A 22,344-nucleotide genomic window follows, 5' to 3' on the forward strand; every position below is an offset into this window, starting at 1 on the left:
GATCCTGCAGGTAGTATCTCAGGGGTACAAATTGGAATTTGAGACGTCTCCCCCTCGCCGGTTCCTGAAGTCTGCTTTACCAACGTCTCCCTCCGACAGGGAGGCGGTATTGGAAGCCATTCACAAGCTGTATTCCCAGCAGGTGATAATAAAGGTACCCCTCCTACAACAGGGAAAGGGGTATTATTCCACGCTGTTTGTGGTACCGAAGCCGGACGGCTCGGTGAGACCTATTTTAAATCTGAAATCCTTGAACACTTACATACAAAGGTTCAAATTCAAGATGGAGTCACTCAGAGCAGTGATAGCGAACCTGGAAGAAGGGGACTATATGGTGTCTCTGGACATCAAGGATGCTTACCTCCATGTCCCAATTTGCCCTTCTCACCAAGGGTACCTCAGGTTTGTGGTACAGAACTGTCACTATCCGTTTCAGACGCTGCCGTTTGGATTGTCCACGGCACCCCGGGTCTTTACCAAGGTAATGGCCGAAATGATGATTCTTCTTCGAAGAAAAGGCGTCTTAATTATCCCTTACTTGGACGATCTCCTGATAAGGGCAAGGTCCAGGGAACAGTTAGAGGTCGGAGTAGCACTATCTCAAGTAGTACTACGACAGCACGGGTGGATTCTAAATATTCCAAAATCGCAGCTGATTCCGACGACACGTCTGCTGTTCCTAGGGATGATTCTGGACACAGTCCAGAAAAAGGTGTTTCTCCCGGAGGAGAAAGCCAGGGAGTTATCCGAGCTAGTCAGAAACCTCCTAAAACCAGGCCAAGTGTCAGTGCATCAATGCACAAGGGTCCTGGGAAAAATGGTGGCTTCTTACGAAGCGATTCCATTCGGCAGATTCCACGCAAGAACTTTTCAGTGGGATCTGCTGGTCAAATGGTCCGGATCGCATCTTCAGATGCATCAGCGGATAACCCTGTCTCCAAGGACAAGGGTGTCTCTCCTGTGGTGGTTGCAGAGTGCTCATCTTCTAGAGGGCCGCAGATTCGGCATTCAGGACTGGGTCCTGGTGACCACGGATGCCAGCCTGAGAGGCTGGGGAGCAGTCACACAGGGAAGAAATTTCCAGGGCTTGTGGTCAAGCATGGAAACGTCATTTCTCTATCGTCCTAGTGGATGCTGGGGTTCCTGAAAGGACCATGGGGAATAGCGGCTCCGCAGGAGACAGGGCACAAAAAGTAAAGCTTTTAACCATGTGGTGTGTACTGGCTCCTCCCCCTATGACCCTCCTCCAAGCCTCAGTTAGGTTTTTGTGCCCGGCCGAGAAGGGTGCAATCTAGGTGGCTCTCCTAAAGAGCTGCTTAGAAAAAGTTTAGCTAGGTTTTTTATTTTACAGTGATTCCTGCTGGCAACAGGATCACTGCAGCGAGGGACTTAGGGGAGAAGGAGTCAACTCACCTGCGTGCAGGATGGATTGGCTTCTTGGCTACTGGACATCAAGCTCCAGAGGGACGATCACAGGTACAGCCTGGATGGGTCACCGGAGCCGCGCCGCCGGCCCCCTTGCAGATGCTGAAGACAGAAGATGGTCCAGAATCGGCGGCAGAAGACTCCTCAGTCTTCTTAAGGTAGCGCACAGCACTGCAGCTGTGCGCCATTGCTCCCAGCACACTTCACACGGCAGTCACTGAGGGTGCAGGGCGCTGGGGGGGGGCGCCCTGGGCAGCAATGAGAAACCTTTTTTAGGCATAAAATACCTCACATATAGCCTCCGGGGGCTATATGGAGATATTTAACCCCTGCCTGAATCCATTGAAGAGCGGGAGACGAGCCCGCCGAAAAAGGGGCGGGGCCTATCTCCTCAGCACACGGCGCCATTTTCCTCTCACAGCTCCGCTGGTCAGGAAGGCTCCCAGTCTCTCCCCTGCACTGCACTACAGAAACAGGGTAAAACAAGAGAGGGGGGGCAAAATTGTGGCATTATATATATTTAAAGCAGCTATATAGGGAGCACTTATTATAAGGCTATCCCTGTCATATATAGCGCTTTTGGTGTGTGCTGGCAGACTCTCCCTCTGTCTCCCCAAAGGGCTAGTGGGGTCCTGTCTTCGTTTAGAGCATTCCCTGTGTGTCTGCTGTGTGTCGGTACGCGTGTGTCGACATGTATGAGGACGATATTGGTGTGGAGGCGGAGCAATTGCCAAATATGGGGATGTCACCTCCTAGGGGGTCGACACCAGAATGGATGCCTTTATTTATGGAATTACGGGATAGTGTCAACACGCTAAAGCAGTCGTTTGACGACATGAGACGGCCGGACAATCAATTAGTGCCTGTCCAGGCGCCTCAAACACCGTCAGGGGCTGTAAAACGCCCTTTGCCTCAGTCGGTCGACACAGACCCAGACACAGGCACTGATTCCAGTGGTGACGGTGACGAATCAACCGTATTTTCCAGTAGGGCCACACGTTATATGATTTTGGCAATGAAGGAGGCGTTACATATAGCTGATACTACAGGTACCACTAAACAGGGTATTATGTGGGGTGTGAAAAAACTACCTATAGTTTTTCCTGAATCAGAAGAATTAAATGAGGTGTGTGATGAAGCGTGGGTTGCCCCCGATAAAAAAAATGCTAATTTCAAAGAAGTTATTGGCTTTATACCCTTTCCCGCCAGAGGTTAGGGCGCGCTGGGAAACACCTCCTAGGGTGGACAAGGCGCTCACACGCTTATCAAAACAAGTGGCGTTACCCTCTCCTGAGACGGCCGCACTTAAAGATCCAGCAGATAGGAGGATGGAAAATATCCAAAAAAGTATATACACACATACAGGTGTTATACTACGACCAGCTATAGCGACAGCCTGGATGTGCAGTGCTGGAGTAGCTTGGTCAGAGTCCCTGATTGAAAATATTGATACCCTGGATAGGGACAATGTTTTACTGTCTTTGGAGCAAATAAAGGATGCATTTCTTTATATGCGTGATGCACAGAGGGATATCTGCACGCTGGCATCACGGGTAAGTGCTATGTCCATTTCGGCCAGAAGAAGTTTATGGACGCGACAGTGGTCAGGCGATGCGGACTCAAAACGGCATATGGAAGTTTTGCCGTATAAAGGGGAGGAGTTATTTGGAGTCGGTCTATCGGATTTGGTGGCCACGGCTACAGCCGGGAAATCCACCTTTTTACCTCAAGTCACTCCCCAACAGAAAAAGACACCGACTTTTCAACCGCAGCCCTTTCGTTCCTTTAAAAACAAGAGAGCAAAGGGATATTCATATCTGCCACGAGGCAGAGGAAAGGGGAAGAGACAGCAACAGGCAGCTCCTTCCCAGGAACAGAAGCCCTCCCCCGCTTCTACAAAAGCCTCAGCATGACGCTGGGGCTTCTCAAGCGGACTCGGGGGCGGTGGGGGGTCGTCTCAAGAATTTCAGCGCGCAGTGGGCTCACTCGCAGGTAGATCCCTGGATCCTGCAGATAATATCTCAGGGGTACAGGTTAGAACTAGAGACGTCTCCACCTCGCCGTTTCCTGAAGTCTGCTTTACCAACGTCCCCCTCCGACAGGGTGACGGTCTTGGAAGCCATTCACAAGCTGTACTCTCAGCAGGTGATAGTCAAAGTACCCCTTTTACAACAGGGAAAGGGGTATTATTCCACTCTATTTGTGGTACCGAAGCCGGACGGCTCGGTAAGACCTATTCTAAATCTGAAATCCCTGAACCTGTACATAAAAAAGTTCAGGTTCAAGATGGAGTCACTCAGAGCGGTGATAGCGAACCTGGAAGAAGGGGACTTTATGGTATCCTTGGACATCAAGGATGCGTATCTCCACGTCCCAATTTACCCCTCACACCAGGGGTACCTCAGGTTCGTCGTACAAAACTGTCACTATCAGTTTCAGACGCTGCCGTTTGGATTGTCCACGGCACCTCGGGTCTTTACCAAAGTAATGGCCGAGATGATGATTCTTCTTCGAAGAAAAGGCGTGTTAATTATCCCATACTTGGACGATCTCCTGATAAGGGCAAGGTCAAGAGAACAGCTAGAGATGGGAGTAGCACTGTCTCAAGAAGTGCTAAAACAGCACGGGTGGATTTTGAATATTCCAAAATCCCAGTTAATTCCGACAACACGTCTGCTGTTCCTAGGGATGATTCTGGACACGGTTCAGAAAAAGGTATTTCTCCCGGAGGAAAAAGCCAAGGAGTTATCCGAACTTGTCAGGAACCTCCTAAAGCCAGGAAAGGTGTCTGTACATCAATGCACAAGAGTCCTGGGAAAAATGGTGGCTTCTTACGAAGCAATTCCATTCGGCAGATTCCACGCAAGAATTTTCCAGAGGGATCTGCTCGACAAATGGTCAGGGTCGCATCTTCAGATGCACCGGCGGATAACCCTGTCTCCAAGGACAAGGGTATCTCTTCTGTGGTGGTTGCAGAGCGCTCATCTATTGGAGGGCCGCAGATTCGGCATACAGGATTGGATCCTGGTGACCACGGACGCCAGCCTGAGAGGCTGGGGAGCAGTCACACAAGGAAGGAACTTCCAGGGCGTGTGGTCGAGCCTGGAGATGTCTCTTCACATAAACATTCTGGAACTAAGAGCAATCTACAATGCTCTAAGTCAGGCAGAACCTCTGCTTCTAGGAAAACCGGTGTTGATCCAGTCGGACAACATCACGGCAGTCGCCCATGTAAACAGACAGGGCGGTACAAGAAGCAGGAGTGCAATGGCAGAAGCTGCGAGGATTCTTCGCTGGGCGGAGAATCATGTGATGGCACTGTCAGCAGTGTTCATTCCGGGAGTGGACAACTGGGAAGCAGACTTCCTCAGCAGACACGACCTTCACCCGGGAGAGTGGGGACTTCATCCAGAAGTTTTCCACATGCTTGTAACCCGTTGGGAAAGACCAATGGTGGACATGATGGCGTCTCGCCTCAACAAAAAACTGGACAGGTATTGCGCCAGGTCAAGAGACCCGCAGGCAATAGCTGTGGACGCGCTGGTAACGCCTTGGGTGTACCAGTCGGTGTATGTGTTTCCTCCTCTGCCTCTCATACCAAAGGTATTGAGAATTATAAGGAAAAGAGGAGTAAGACCGATACTAGTGGCTCCGGATTGGCCAAGAAGGACTTGGTACCCGGAACTTCAAGAGATGATCACGGACGATCCGTGGCCTCTACCTCTGAGAAGGGACCTGCTTCAGCAAGGTCCCTGTCTGTTTCAAGACTTACCGCGGCTGCGTTTGACGGCATGGCGGTTGAACGCCGGATCCTAAAGGGAAAAGGCATTCCGGAAGAAGTCATTCCTACTTTGATTAAAGCAAGGAAGGAAGTAACCGCGAAACATTATCACCGCATTTGGCGAAAATATGTTGCGTGGTGCGAGGATCGGAGTGCTCCGACGGAGGAATTTCAACTGGGTCGATTCCTGCATTTCCTGCAATCAGGATTGTCTATGGGTCTCAAGTTGGGATCTATTAAGGTTCAAATTTCGGCCCTGTCAATATTCTTCCAAAAAGAATTGGCCTCAGTTCCTGAGGTCCAGACTTTTGTTAAGGGTGTACTGCGTATACAGCCCCCTGTAGTGCCTCCGGTGGCACCGTGGGATCTAAACGTAGTTTTAGATTTCCTCAAATCCCATTGGTTTGAACCACTAAAAAAGGTGGATTTGAAATATCTCACATGGAAAGTGTCCATGCTACTAGCCCTGGCTTCAGCCAGGAGAGTGTCAGAACTGGCGGCTTTATCTTACAAAAGCCCATACCTAATTTTCCATTCGGATAGGGCAGAACTGCGGACGCGTCCGCATTTTCTCCCTAAGGTGGTATCAGCGTTTCACCTGAACCAGCCTATTGTAGTGCCTGCGGCTACAAGCGACTTGGAGGACTCCAAGTTACTGGACGTTGTCAGAGCATTAAAAATATATATTGCAAGGACAGCTGGAGTCAGAAAATCTGACTCGCTGTTTATACTGTATGCACCCAACAAGCTGGGTGCTCCTGCTTCTAAGCAGTCGATTGCTCGTTGGATTTGTAGCACAATTCAACTTGCACATTCTGTGGCAGGCCTGCCACAGCCTAAATCTGTTAAGGCCCATTCCACAAGGAAGGTGGGCTCATCTTGGGCGGCTGCCCGAGGGGTCTCGGCATTACAACTCTGCCGAGCAGCTACGTGGTCGGGGGAGAACACGTTTGTAAAATTCTACAAATTTGATACCCTGGCAAAAGAGGACCTGGAGTTCTCTCATTCGGTGTTGCAGAGTCATCCGCACTCTCCCGCCCGTTTGGGAGCTTTGGTATAATCCCCATGGTCCTTTCAGGAACCCCAGCATCCACTAGGACGATAGAGAAAATAAGAATTTACTTACCGATAATTCTATTTCTCGAAGTCCGTAGTGGATGCTGGGCGCCCATCCCAAGTGCGGATTATCTGCAATAATTGTACATAGTTATTGTTGCCTTCATCGGGTTATTGTTGTAGGAAGCCATCTTTCAGAGGCTCCTCTGTTATCATACTGTTAACTGGGTTTTAGATCACAAGTTGTACGGTGTGATTGGTGTGGCTGGTATGAGTCTTACCCGGGATTCAAGATCCTTCCTTATTGTGTACGCTCGTCCGGGCACAGTACCTAACTGAGGCTTGGAGGAGGGTCATAGGGGGAGGAGCCAGTACACACCACATGGTTAAAAGCTTTACTTTTTGTGCCCTGTCTCCTGCGGAGCCGCTATTCCCCATGGTCCTTTCAGGAACCCCAGCATCCACTACGGACTCCGAGAAATAGAATTATCGGTAAGTAAATTCTTATTTTCACATAAATATCCTGGAACTAAGGGCCATTTACAATGCCCTAAGTCAAGCAAGGCCTCTGCTTCAGGGTTAGCCGGTGTTGATCCAGTCGGACAACATCACGGCAGTCGCCCACGTAAACAGACAGGGCGGCACAAGAAACAGGAGGGCAATGGCAGAAGTTGCAAGGATTCTTCGCTGGGTGGAAAATCATGTGATAGCACTGTCAGCAGTGTTCATTCCGGGAGTGGACAACTGGGAAGCAGACTTCTTCAGCAGACACGACCTCCACCCGGGGGAGTGGGGACTTCACCCAGAAGTCTTCAAAATGATTGTGAACCGTTGGGAAAGGCCACAGGTGGACATGATGGCGTCCCGCCTCAACAAAAAACTAAAAAGATATTGCGCCAGGTCAAGGGACCCTCAGGCGATAGCTGTGGACGCTCTAGTGACACCGTGGGTGTACCAGTCGGTTTATGTGTTCCCTCCTCTGCCTCTCATACCCAAGGTACTGAGAATAATAAGAAGGAGAGGAGTAAGAACTATACTCGTGGTTCCGGATTGGCCAAGAAGAGCTTGGTACCCAGAACTTCAAAAAATGATCTCAGAGGACCCATGGCCTCTGCCGCTCAGACAGGACCTGCTGCAGCAGGGGCCCTGTCTGTTCCAAGACTTACCGCGGCTGCGTTTGACGGCATGGCGGTTGAACACCGGATCCTAAAAGAAAAGGGCATTCCGGAGGAAGTCATTCCTACACTGATTAAAGCTAGGAAAGATGTGACCGCAAAACATTATCACCGCATATGGCGGAAATATGTTGCTTGGTGTGAGGCCATGAAGGACCCAACGGAGGAATTTCAGCTAGGTCGATTTCTGCACTTCCTACAGTCAGGGGTGACTATGGGCCTAAAATTGGGTTCCATTAAGGTCCAGATTTCGGCTCTGTCGATTTTCTTCCAAAAAGAACTGGCTTCACTGCCTGAAGTTCAGACTTTTGTAAAGGGAGTGCTGCATATTCAGCCCCCTTTTGTGCCCCCAGTGGCACCTTGGGATCTCAACGTGGTGTTGGTTTTCCTAAAGTCGCATTGGTTTGAGCCACTTAAAACCGTGGAGATAAAGTACCTCACGTGGAAGGTGGTCATGCTGTTGGCCTTGGCGTCGGCCAGGCGTGTATCAGAATTGGCGGCTTTGTCATGTAAAAGCCCTTATCTGATTTTTCATATGGATAGGGCGGAATTGAGGACTTGTTCCCAATTCCTTCCTAACGTGGTATCAGCTTTTCATGTGAACCAACCTATTGTGGTGCCTGCGGCTACTCGGGACTTGGAGGATTCCAAGTTGCTGGACGTAGTCAGGGCCCTGAAAATATGTTTCCAGGACGGCTAGAGTCAGAAAAGCTGACTCGCTATTTATCCTGTATGCACCGAACAAGCTGGGTGCTCCTGCTTCAAAGCAGACTATTGCTCGCTGGATCTGTAGCACGATTCAACTTGCACATTCGGCGGCTGGACTGCCGCATTCTAACTCTTTTAAAGCCCATTCCACGAGGAAGGTGGGCTCTTCTTGGGCGGCTGCCCGAGGGGTCTCGGCTTTACAACTTTGCCGAGCTGCTACTTGGTCGAGTTCAAACACATTTGCAAAATTCTACAAGTTTGATACCCTGGCTGAGGAGGACCTTGAGTTTGCTCATTCGGTGCTGCAGAGTCATCCGCACTCTCCCGCCCGTTTGGGAGCTTTGGTATAATCCCCATGGTCCTTACGGAGTTCCCAGCATCCACTAGGACGTCAGAGAAAATAAGAATTTACTCACCGGTAATTCTATTTCTCGTAGTCCGTAGTGGATGCTGGGCGCCCATCCCAAGTGCGGATTGTCTGCAATACTTGTATATAGTTATTGCCTAACTAAAGGGTTTTTGTTTGGAGCCATCTATTCTAGAGGCTCAGTTGTTGTTCATACTGTTCACTGGGTATAGTATCACGAGTTGTACGGTGTGATTGGTGTGGCTGGTATGAGTCTTACCCGGGATTCCAAATCCTTTCCTTATTGTGTCAGCTCTTCCGAGGCACAGTTTCCCTAACTGAGGTCTGGAGGAGGGGCATAGAGGGAGGAGCCAGTGCACACCAGGTAGTCCTAATTCTTTCTTAGAGTGCCCAGTCTCCTTCGGAGCATGCTACTATTCCCCACGGACCTTACGGAGTTCCCAGCATCCACTACGGACTACGAGAAATAGAATTACCGGTGAGTAAATTCTTTTTATTTATTTATATATATATATATATATATATATATATATATATATATATATATATATATATATATATATATATATATATATATATATAATATATATAATATATATGTATATATATAATATATATATATATATGTATAATTTTTTTTTTTTTCACAGCACTCGCCACCCCAGAAGCGGGGTGCAATATCTGCACTCACCACTGGGGTGCATGCAGCACATGGCCACCAACCCAAATATATACAAACAAGGTTCAGCACTCACCATAGCAAGCTCACTTATCCTCACAACATCAATAAATAAATGATGGGGGTTTAGTTAGTGAATTGGGCCAATGCACGGAAGCCTGCACACCGCTCATCGCCAAGGTACCCCACCTTCATGCAGGTCCTACACTATCACAAAGTCTAAAAAATTAAAACCTGGCAACTGTATCACACATAATATAACTGCAAACATGCCCACTAGGTTTAATGTGTATCTGCCATGTATCTTATGGCTTTTAAAGGTACACTAGTCACCTGACACTGGCTGATAAATTACTAAGGAGCAGCTGACACAGGTTTAGAACAAGTGAGATTACACAGGGGTGCATGAAAAGGCCTGTGACCACGGTTAATAAGAGTTAACCAAAGATTAACCCCGTAATATACAAACAAATCTAGAAAACCACAGCACTCGCCACCCCAGAAGCTGGGTGCAATATCTGCACTCACCACTCGTAGGGTGGGGTGCATGCCGCCCATGGCCACATACATACATACATACATACATACATACATACATACACACACACACACACACACACACACACACACACACACACACACACACACACACACACACATACATACACACACACACACACACACACACACACACACACACACACACACACACACACACACACACAGCTTGCAGTCTCACTGAGCCTGACAAGCTTGGGTGTGCTGTTCCTCTGTCTCCTTCTCACATACAGTAAGGCAGGCTTGCTGTTGTATTACATGTGTGTGTGTGTTGTCTACTGTAAACCTGGTCAAACACCAATTATGCAGTGTATGTCACACCAGATTCTGGCGCATGACAAAGACCTGTGCTTGAGGGTTGCTGGATGACGCATGCCATTCATACATGGGCGACTCAAATTCAGGAGGGTCTTTGGGGGGATATGCCCCTGGTTACTACGGTGACCCTCATAAGACACCTCCAAGACGCTGCACACGTCTTGTGTGATTGTGTCTGAACGCAGAGCCCTGTGGCTGTGTCAGTGGATAGCGGACACAGATTCCAAGCGCAGTGTGGAGTCTCTTCCCTTCTCAGGGGTTGAGTTGGTAACTACGGGGAAATCCACGTTTCTCCCCTCTGGGGCCCTGCCGGCTAGACGTTCCTACCCGGGGCTGTCTACCCAGTCCTTTCAGACTACCAGATTTAGGTCTAGGGCCAGAGGTGCCTCCAATGCAACGAGAGGCAGGACAAGAAAACCAGCAGCCGCAGGTTCTGTGAAACAGAGCACCAGTTCAGCTTTCACTAAAGCCTTCGCATGACTGTGCCCACCCACCCCAAGGGGATCTCGTGGTGGGAGCTCGACTGAGTCATTTCAGCAGCATCTGGGAAAGCTCCTGCCAGGATGCCTGGCTAAAGGACCTTATTTCTCAGGGCTACAAGCTGGAGTTAGACAATGCTCCTCCCCAACGATTTTTCAAATCGAGCTTACCAGTTTTGGAGGATACATGAGTTATGCTGCAACAGGCCATCCTGAAGTTGGTCCAGTTCAAAGTTCCAGTGCCGCTACAACAACAGGGAAAGGGTTACTACTCCAACCTGTTCGTGGTACCGAAACCGGACAGTTTGGTAAGGCCCATTCTGAATCTGGGTCTGGAAGAACGGGAGTTCATGGTCTCGCTGGATATAAAGAGCGCCTATCTCCATATCCCGATATTGCTACTTCACCAGGCTTACCTGCGGTTTGCCCTGCTGAGCGATCACTACCAGTTCCAGGCACTACCCTTCGGCCTTTCCACAGCTCCGAGGGTTTTCACGAAGGTGATGGCGGAAATGATGATCCAGCTCTGGGTCCAGGGGGTCAATATTGTCCCTTACCTGGACGATCTCTTGATAAAGGCGAGATTCAGGGAGCTTTTATTGATCCATATAGACCACACTGTTCAGCTTCTTTCACACTATGGGTGGATCCTCAATGTACAGAAGTCCCACCTGGAGCCTGCTGAGCGGCTCCTGTTCCTGGGAATGTTTCTGGATACGGTGGCTCAGAAGGTGTTCCTCCCAAAGGACACAAAGCAAGAACACTCAAGGATATGGTCCGAATGGTTCTGTGTCCTAATCTGATATCCATCCATCTTTGCATACTGGGTAAATGGTAACCTCATACGAGGCTATCCAGTACGGAAGGTTCCATGCCAGAACTTTTCAATAGGATCTCCTGAGTGGTCTGGCTCACATCTTCAGATGTACGGGATAATACGGCTGTCGCCTCAGGCCAGGATTTCCCCTACTGTGGTGGCTACAGTCCTCAAACCTACTGGAAGGTCTAAGTTTAGGGATTCAGGATTGGATCCTCCTCACGACCAATGCGAAACTGAGAGGATGGGGAGCTGTCACCCAAGGGGCGCAGTACCAGGGCAGATGGTCAACCCACGAAGCCCTGCTTCCGATCTACATTCTGGAACTTCGTGCGATCTACAATGCCCTGCTTTAGGCCTCTCCTCTGCTTAGGGATCATGTAATCCAGGTTCAGTCAGACAACGCCACGGCGGTGGCTTACATAACTCGACAAGGAAGGACAAAAAGCAGAGCCTGCATGCGAGAAGTGTCAAAGATACTCCTTTTGGGCAGAAAGAAATGCAAGAGCAATATACACAATCTTCATTTCGGGAGTGGACAACTGAGAAGCGGACTTCCTGAGTCGTCACAATCTCCACCTGGGAGAGTGGAGTCCCCACCACCTGGTGGTTCAGCAGATCATCGACCTGTGGGGCTGCCCACAAATAGACATGATGGCTTCTCGACTCAACAAGAAGCTTTGCTGGTATTGCTCAAGAACCAGGGACCCTCAGGCGAGGGTAATAGATGCACTAACGTCGCCTTGGCTTTACCGGCTGGTCTACTGGTTTCCTCTGATTTGATTGCTCCGACGGGTGCTAAAGTGAATCGGGAATCAGAGTCCAGGCAATTCTGATTGCCCTGGATTGGCCTTGGACAGGGTGTGGTATGCAGATTTCTGGACATGTCCATCAAAGACGCTTGCGTTCTGCCAATGAGAAGAGATCTTCAACAAAGACCTTTCATCTACCCGGACTTACGGCGACTCCGTTTGACGGCATGGAGGTTGCGGGGAACATCCTAGCTCACCAAGGCCTTTCCAAAAAGTTTATTCCTACCATGGTTCAGGCCAGGAAGCCTGTGATGTCTAAACACTGTCATATTTGGAGGTGATATGTCTCTTGGTGCGATGAACGCATGTATCCACCTGCAGAGTTCCACGTGGGACGTTTCTTACGTTTCCTGCAGGCTGGTGTGGATAAGGGCTTACGTCTGGGTTCTACAAAAATCCAGATTTCAGCTCTTATTTTCTTCCAGAAGAAATTGTCAGTGTTGCCTGAAGTTCAGACCTTCTTGCAAGGGGTACATCACATAAAACCTCCTTTTGTGCCGTCCACGGCACCCTGGGATTTGAATGTAGTGTTGGATTTTCTACAGTCGTCCTGGTTTGAACCTCTGATGACGGTAGAAGACAAGTACCTCACGGGTAAGACTGTGGTGATACTGGACCTGGCTTCTGCCACACGTGTTTCGCAATTGGGGACCCTATCGTGTAAAAGTCCCTACTTGGTCTTTTACGAGGACAGAGTGGAGCTCAGGACTAAGCAGCAGTTCCAGGTTGTGTCTGCGTTCCCGTCGAGTTCTGTCACTACTGCTCCTCCGGAGACTTGGATGCTGTGCGAGCCTTGAAGATTTATATCAAAAGGATGGCTCGGATAAGAAAGACTGATTCTTTGTTTGTGCTCTGATGCGAAGAAAAAGGGTTGCCCTGCTTCTAAACAGTCCATTGCTCGTTTGCTTAGATTGACTATACAACAAGCCTATGTGTCGGCAGCCCTACCTGTCCCACAGTCTCTGAAGGCCCACTCTACAATATCAGTGGGTCTTCCTGGGCGGTTGCCCGTAGAGTCTGAGCCTTGCAACTATGCCGAGCTGCTACCTGGTTGGGGAAGAACACATTTGTGAAGTTCTACAGGTTTGATTCCCTGGCCAAAGAGGATATCCGGTTTGGGCAGGCGGTGCTGTAGATGTCTCCGCACTTTCCAGCCTGTTCTGGAAGCTTTGGGACATCCCCATCGTATTAAGTGAACGCCAGTATCCCTTAAGGATGTTAGAGAAAATAGAATTTTAATACCTACCGGTAAATCATTTTTACTCGTAGTCCATAAGGGATAACTGGGCACCCGCCTCAGTGCGTTGACGTGTCTGCAGGTTTTTCTTTTTGAAAAATTTACCTGTTCAGCTGTTGCTGTTTTGTTACCAGCCGTTGCTGGCCGTTTTATGTTATTGGTGTATGAATCTCACCACTCATTATGTTCCTTTTCTCAAGTATGTCCGTTCTCCTTTGGGCACAGTTGACCTATACTGGCTGTGTGAGGGGGCATAGAGAGCAGGAGCCAGAACACCCATTTGAAGAAATTTAAAGTGCACCGGCTCCTTTGGGCCCCATCATACTAAATGAACCCCAGTATCCCTTATGGACTACGAGAAAAGGATTTACCGGTAGGTAATGAAAATCCTATATTAACCTACTAGGCTGACCCTTGTTTGATACCACTTTGGCATCCAGAGTATTTTTGGTTCTTCTGTGTAAATTAAGGTGTTCCTTGCGAGTGTTCTGAAAGGAGCATTTGCTCTTGAAAAAGTTAACTGTGGTTCTTTGTCCATAAATGATCCTTATGTGCAATTGATTCTAGGTCTTCAGTGTATGTCTGTTATATTTTGGTTACACTGTAATGGGGTTATATTGCCGCAAATGTGGCTTTTGGATGTCCGTCTCTGGGGGGGGGACCTTTAAGTACAGTACCCTGACGTTCTAGACTCTGCTCCGGCTTGCAGACAGTAGTGCCTGTATACACTGTAGTATATTGACAGGGTAAGAAAGCCTAAACTTGTGGTTTAAGATAGGATCATCCCCACACAAATCATATGGCCGAGGGGCGTTTAAAATGGACTGTCCTAATGCCCTTGTACGTGTACTTCCACATCTGGCTGCTTGAAGTATATTGGCCATCGCTGTGTAATGTAAATCATCAGATATTGCAGCTACCTGGTGTTTGGTTTCTGAATTATTTATAGCTTTTATTAAGAAAATGTTTGGATTTTGTTTTTTTTACTCCTAGTTATTCTTATCTTTTTCCTTGTCCTTACATGGTGGTAATAATCCCATCGGGTGGTATCGCGTTTTATCCCACAGGGACAGGTGTTGTGCAGAATCTAATTATACAGTGATTTGAAGTTGACTTGGCTTGTCATTAAAAAGTAAATGGGAATTCCTAGAAAGATACATAATTGTCTGCTCTAGAATGGGCTGTCACTTATATGCTTGGTATGTATACATTTGTTGTCCAGAAGCGTTCCCGGTGTGTGCAGGTTTACATGTAAACTCGTGACCGCAGTGCAGTCTTCATCTGGTGTGGTCACGCTACATGTGGACTGGCGTGTTCCGTGCCCTTTCCATCTGGTGGGTCTCGCTATGTGTAGACTGGCATGCTCCGTGCTCTTCCCACTGGCACGCTAGCTTCTGTACTGTTTGGCTGCTGTGCCAACGGACTACATTTACACTGACGTTCTCAGTGCGGTTTCCATCTGGCGATGTCCGTCCACTGAATGGCTACAATAGCTGTAACCAGTCTCATCTCTGTTTGGTAATCCAGTAAGTACACGCCTTTAAAACACTGACTTTCTCGTTTTCCAAAAATCGACCAAGCGTTCATGGCCCTTGTGGTTAAACGCTTACCCTCTACGTCTCCTCCAAACTAGGGTATTATTTTACAAACACAAAGCAAGTAACACTGCATCCTGTGTAGTATATACTTTTTCTGTCTGTGTACATGGATTATCCTGCACTATTTCTCTGGTGTCATCCTTGATGCTTTCCACTTCAACACTATGGGGGGGGGGTATTCAATTAAGTGGCATTTTTTCGACAGTCGATAAAACCGCACTAATTCGACACGGGATATTCAATTGCGGGTGTTAACGCCCATGCCGTTTTACCTTTAATTTTAAATCAAATTCGTATGGGCGAAAATTGTGCAAAAAACGGGCGAAAACGTCCGCAAATTTGCCAAAACACATGTATCGGCAGTGAATTTGACAATGCGCGTGGTTTTCGCCAGTGCCGTGTATTTTCGGCCAGTCCAAAAAAAACGGCACAACATTGAATAGGTCGAATGTAGGTTCGACCTAAAAACGGGAGAAAAGTGCCTTTTTTTTTTTTTTTTTGTCCGGTCAAAAAAAAAAACGGCACTACTTGATTACCCCCCATCCCCCACCCCCCCCGCTATGCATGAGAGGAACCCTTATTGTGACATATTATTGCGGAGCAGACTTACAGTGAAGGCGCTGACGGGAGCACACAGTTAGTTTAAAGACCATGAGAAAGTTTCCAAGAATTTTAAAACCAATTCTAAGAGTGCGATGCTATTTAATTTAACCTGTAAAATACAGGACAATGAGAGGACAATCTAAATTGCAAGTTGAAATTCCCTATTTATGTTACAGATAGTGTACAGGCATCCACAGTTTTTGCTGGCTCCATTGCTTGCTTTCCTCTGTGCAGATCTAATACTCCAGCGTTGCGACCTGTGAGCCGGGACACATTTCACACACAGCCCATTACGAGACGATGGACCTGTGAAACCTTACAGAGACGTTAATCCATTTTAGATTAATGTGAGCCTAACCGCACGCTGGCCTTGCTTCGATTAATGCAGCAACCTGCCTGGTCTCCCGGTGCCGCTGCGCCTTGTGACCTCGCACTGCGTGGCCGGTGATTGCAGCGATGTTTCTCATTTTGTAGGTGTTACTGGAAGAGACTGAAATAAAAGCCTTTTTAATAATGGTACCACTGGGTGAGCACAAATCAATTCTTGTTATTACACTTTGTTTTAATGACACAATTTATTACAAAAAACTTGTCGGTTGCATCATTTAAGAGCTGGGACGTCTGCGTAACCCTACACGGCTTGTAATATTGTTTTGTGTAATTCGGTGGCTTTTTCCATACTGAAGAAATGGGTTTGAGTATCTTGAATCAACAGGTTTGAACAGTTATTAGTGTTTTTGGTGTTAGGCATAATTATTATTTTATTTTTTTGTGGGCAATTTCTGTTCTGTAAGTCTAATTAAGACACACTGTGTGCTCCTCTGGATTCTCGCTAGTGTTGCCCCGCGTCTGCATGCTCTCTGCCATTACACGCGTGTTTGCGCAGTGGCGGAGATGAAACCATTCGTTTTTTTTCTGAGGCTTGTGCATCCTGGTTGATAGAACAAAAAGAAGTCCACCTGTTATGGATCTTTACCTTTAATTAGGCTTTGAACACCTAAGGTGGTCCACTTGCCCACTTATCCCCCCCCCCCCCCCTTGCTTTGCTACATTAACCCCCCCCGTGTTTGATGGGGAGTCTTAAGAATCAAATCGCCTCGTTGAAAAGTGTTTGCAGAGTTTTCTTGTGCGGCACTCTTGACGGGATTGGTAATACGGCATTGGAATGTTGGCGCAGGTGCTGCGCGTGTTCCGAGCAGGTGCTCACCGGTCACCCGGAACTGGAGTACTTATCCCGCATGGCGTTTTATTTCGGAAACGTTCGAGTCTGTAAGGATCTGAAGCCGGACTCTTCCTTTTAAAGATTTCATAACCTTTTTGGCTAAATGGAGCCTTTATTAACCTATCTCCAGCCTATCCTTACGCAGCACTTCAGCGTTTTCTCTCTGCCTGTCACGGTATCGCTTTCATGCAAGGGAACAATCTACTTGGGAAACTTAATATGAGCTTTAAACCTTTGAGTGAGTCACAGCGGTGCTCTCTGCAAGCCACTTTCAAGTTTATGTACTCACATGTCTGGCGTGAGAGGGGAACAGTCTGCGCTGGCCTGGAACTTACTCATTGTTTGTTACACAGCAAAGAGGCAAATTAACGCAGGAAACCGTAAAAGAGGAGAAAAGCCAAAAGCGATGACTTGATGATTGCTCATTTGCATATTAAGGTATGAGCCTTAAACATTGAGCAAGGCTGGGAATTGATATAAGCTGTCTGGAAATGCTATATATATATATATATATATATATGTGTGTGTGTATATATATGTGTATATATATATATATATATATATATATATATATATATATATATATATATATATATATATATATATATATATATATATATATACGTCCTGCCATGATGTATATGGCTTTGTTGGTGCCTGATGACTTGTGGCCAGAAGCTGGAAATGCGTGGGACGTACGTTTTAATTTAAGAGCGACGTTTATGTATGCAGAGGCCTGTGATGTTTTTGGGAACAAGTGTTGTCACAACACATCAAAGCAAGACTCCGGCTGAGTGCTACCATGTTACTAATTGAGTTAATTAGAAACACTTCTTCAGACCAATTATCTCTTTGGCCGAACAGGTCTGGGCAAAATGTAAGAAGAACAGTCTGACTTTTTAATAGATCACAATAAATGTTCAAAAGTCTGGTGTAACCCTGGTTCATTGGGTTAACCCCTGTTACCAACATTTCTTGTGTGTTTTTTAAAAAAATCTTTTATATATAATGTATATTTAATCTCCTGTGTTAATCTACTTTTCAGTATGTTGGCCGACAAGCTGAATATGAGCCCGGAGGAGGCGGAAAGGTGGATTGTCAATTTAATTCGTAATGCCCGACTGGATGCTAAGATAGACTCCAAGCTGGTAAGGTTTTATTCTTCCTAGGGGTCGTTCAAAAAGTTTTGCAATTTTTTGTTTTTTTACTGTGTGTGTGTGTGGAGACCATGACTGCCCACTGTGGATTAAACTGCTCACCACAGATATTGAGAACTGAGTTATTGGAAATTTGAATTGAGAACCCTGTCGCTTACATCCAGTACCTACGGGAAGTTACCCCGCTGAACGCCTCCAATGCATCCCAACACACTAGGTGTATCTCAACCATCTTATACACCTTGGGGGTCACTCCGAGTTGACCGCTAGCTGAAAATGTTTGCTGCGCAGCGATGATGCAAAAAAACTGCACTTCTGCGCATGCGCGACGTACTTTCACAACGGCCGATGTATTTTCACACAAGGTCTAGCGAAGCTTTTCAGTCGCAGTGGTCGCCGCAGAGTGATTGACAGGAAGAGGGCGTTTCTGGGTGTCAACTGACCATTTTCAGGGAGTGTTGGAAAAAACGCAGGCGTGCCAGGAAAAACACAGGTGTGGCTGGGAGAACACAGGGCGTGTTTGTGACGTCAAATCCGGAACTGAATGATCTGAAATTATCGCAAGCAGAGAGTACGTCTGGAGCTACTCTGAAACGGCACAATTATTTTGTAGCCGCTCTGCGATCCTTTCGTTCGCACTTCTGCTAAACTAAAATACACTCCCAGTGGGAGGCGGCATAGCGTTTGCACGGCTGCTAAAAACTGCTAGCGAGCGAACAACTCGGAATGACTCCTTCTCTCCAGTCACTGTTACGTTTGTGTATCTTACTCGTCACCTATTTCACTAAAATCTTCCATCACGTTTGTTCTTTGGTTTATTCCTTCCTACTAATCGCAATCCGTATCCTACACTGTGGGTTGTTGGAGGTTTTTTTCACTTGCTTTTAGCTGCATAAATATCCAGCTAAAGATTACATTGGAATACAATTTCATGACAAATGTTGCCATTGAGATAATATATTGAAAAGAGAGATCCAGTTATTTGTATTAGTGTCCTCGTACACCTAGTGTCTATATATGCCATACAGTGCAAGGCGCCCGCTGCAATTGAGCCACAGCAGGAAGAGCGGCGTACCGTATTATTCTTCACATCGCAGACGCAGCGAGACACCGGGCTGCAGCTTTTTGTTTTTTGAGCAACCAAATGTATTGAAGGAATGAGAGGTAGTACAATAGCAACCTGTGTAGAGGTACATGCATGAGGTTAGATGGCTATAGTACATGTAACTCAAATACAAGGACACACACACACACACACACACACACACACACACATCAACAGTTAAACAAATGTATACCTATACTTATCCATTCTCAGCCATTTTATACGTGTAACATAGTTCTAAAGAAAGAAATAAAAGTATCAAGAGAAGAAAGAGAAGGAGGGTAAGGGGGTAGACTCAACTGGATATGAATGATGGAGTGTACAAGTCACGAAAGACCTGGAAACGGGAGGTCTAAGGTTCCCAGATCTTTAGAAAACTTAGACGAGCCCCTTAGGATACTGGTTAGCTACTCCATGGAGCGACACTGCCAAATTTTAGCAATGACCTCCTATAGCTGGAGCCTCAGTCTTTTTCCCATGCCGCGCTAGGCTGCGGATTTAATTACGCAGGAATTGGTTTTACACCTACAAAGTCGCAGATGAGGCACATCGGAACTAGACGTGAGAAAAAGCTGCGGCTGCTGCATCATAGCACTTCCTATACAGATTCAGGCTCAGTCGCACACAGATATGTCGCACAATAAATGGACCAGTGTAATCTGGCAGTGTACATGTCAGGTCTGGACAGGGGCTGTTTGCCGCGACTTGAGCAGCAATGTTTGCGCCCACATCTGTAGCGGTGGTCTTACACGTGTTACTGTAGTGATTGGTGAAAGAGGATATGTGACGGGGCTTACGATTGAGCCTAAATAAAATAGTTTGTGTTTATATTTGATAAAGAAAAATTACAATCCAAATGGCAAGTTTTGAAATCAAACTTTTATTAGGGTGTACTTAAACACACACTTAATATTTTGCATTGTCAGATCTTACTCTAGAACGTTTACCCATCATGCAGTGGTTTATAAGGTACAGTATGTTTCATACACTCCTGCTGCTGGTCCCCGTAATAAAGCAAGGGGTCGGGGTAAAACTGTTAAAGGGGTATGACTTCGATGCTGTAGACCAGGGGTGTTTAAGCATGGGGCCTTCTAGCTGCTGTGGAACTACATAACCCAGCATGCCCTGCCACAATTTTGCCATCAGCGTATGCTACACTGTGGCAGGGCATGCTGTGATGTGTAGTTCCACATCAACTGGAGGACTGCGTGTAGAATATCCCTGCTGTAGACTGCAGCATGTGATTGGCTGTGAGCAGTGAATGTCCCCATCACATTTAAAAGTTCTGCCATTGATCCCTATTTTTGCAGAAGGAAGTACGTAATATCTTTTCTCTGACGTCCTAAGTGGATGCTGGGGACTCCGTAAGGACCATGGGGAATAGCGGCTCTGCAGGAGACAGGGCACAAAAGTAAAAGCTTTAGGATCAGGTGGTGTGCACTGGCTCCTCCCCCTATGACCCTCCTCCAAGCCTCAGTTAGGTTTTGTGCCCGGCCGAGAAGGGTGCAATCTAGGTGGCTCTCCTAAAGAGCTGCTTAGAGTAAAAGTTTTGTTAGGTTTTTTATTTTCAGTGAGTCCTGCTGGCAACAGGCTTACTGCAACGAGGGACTTAGGGGAGAAGAAGTGAACTCACCTGCGTGCAGGATGGATTGGCTTCTTAGGCTACTGGACACTAGCTCCAGAGGGACGATCACAGGTACAGCCTGGATGGATCACCGGAGCCGCGCCGCCGACCCCCTTGCAGATGCTGAAGAGAGAAGAGGTCCAGAAATCGGCGGCTGAAGACTTCCCAGTCTTCTTAAGGTAGCGCACAGCACGGCAGCTGTGCGCCATTGCTCTCAGCACACTTCACACCAACGGTCACTGAGGGTGCAGGGCGCTGGGGGGGGGGCGCCCTGGGCAGCAATGAAAGTACCTATGCTGGCTAAAAATACATCACATATAGCCTCTGGGGCTATATGGATGTATTTAACCCCTGCCAGGTTGTCAGAAAAACGGGAGAAGAAGCCCGCCGAAAAGGGGGCGGGGCCTATTCTCCTCAGCACACAGCGCCATTTTCCTACACAGCTCCGCTGCTAGGAAGGCTCTCAGGCTCTCCCCTGCACTGCACTACAGAAACAGGGTTAAAACAGAGAGGGGGGGCCATTTTGTGTGGCGATATTATAATATATTAAGATGCTATAAGGGAAAACACTTATATAAGGTTGTCCCTGTATAATTATAGCGTTTTGGTGTGTGCTGGCAAACTCTCCCTCTGTCTCCCCAAAGGGCTAGTGGGGTCCTGTCCTCTATCAGAGCATTCCCTGTGTGTGTGCTGTGTGTCGGTACGTGTGTGTCGACATGTATGAGGACGATGTTGGTGAGGAGGCGGAGCAATTGCCTGTAATGGTGATGTCACTCTCTAGGGAGTCGACACCGGAATGGATGGCTTATTTAGGGAATTACGTGATAATGTCAACACGCTGCAAGGTCGGTTGACGACATGAGACGGCCGGCAAACCAATTAGTACCTGTCCAGGCGTCTCAAACACCGTCAGGGGCTTTAAAACGCCCATTACCTCAGTCGGTCGACACAGACACGGACACTGACTCCAGTGTCGACGGTGAAGAAACAAACGTATTTTCCATTAGGGCCACACGTTACATGTTAAGGGCAATGAAGGAGGTGTTACATATTTCTGATACTACAAGTACCACAAAAAAGGGTATTATGTGGGGTGTGAAAAAACTACCTGTAGTTTTTCCTGAATCAGATAAATTAAATGAAGTGTGTGATGATGCGTGGGTTTCCCCCGATAGAAAATTATTGGCGTTATACCCTTTCCCGCCAGAAGTTACGGCGCGTTGGGAAACACCCCCTAGGGTGGATAAGGCGCTCACACGCTTATCAAAACAAGTGGCGTTACCGTCTCCAGAGGCTGGAAAATATCCTAAAAAGTATATACACACATACTGGTGTTATACTGCGACCAGCGATCGCCTCAGCCTGGATGTGCAGGGCTGGGGTGGCTTGGTCGGATTCCCTGACTGAAAATATTGATACCCTTGACAGGGACAGTATTTTATTGACTATAGAGCATTTAAAAGATGCATTTCTATATATGCGAGATGCACAGAGGGATATTTGCACTCTGGCATCAAGAGTAAGTGCGATGTCCATGTCTGCCAGAAGATGTTTATGGACACGACAGTGGTCAGGTGATGCAGATTCCAAACGGCACATGGAAGTATTGCCGTATAAAGGGGA

At 47.4% G+C, this 22,344-nt stretch overlaps 1 protein-coding gene across 2 annotated transcripts in view; it reads left to right on the forward strand.

Annotated features, from left to right (window-relative positions):
* The window catches only part of EIF3E (eukaryotic translation initiation factor 3 subunit E), an 83,112-nt gene that overhangs the window by 55,807 nt on the left and 4,961 nt on the right, over nt 1–22,344 (forward strand). For both annotated transcript variants that reach the window (XM_063924506.1, XM_063924507.1), the window contains exon 11: nt 17,881–17,983. In XM_063924506.1, the coding sequence (XP_063780576.1) occupies nt 17,881–17,983 (103 nt within the window). The remainder of the gene's footprint in view (nt 1–17,880; nt 17,984–22,344) is intronic.

This window comes from Pseudophryne corroboree, chromosome 5 (genome assembly GCF_028390025.1).
Source record: "Pseudophryne corroboree isolate aPseCor3 chromosome 5, aPseCor3.hap2, whole genome shotgun sequence".
Taxonomy (NCBI): Eukaryota; Metazoa; Chordata; class Amphibia; order Anura; family Myobatrachidae; genus Pseudophryne; species Pseudophryne corroboree.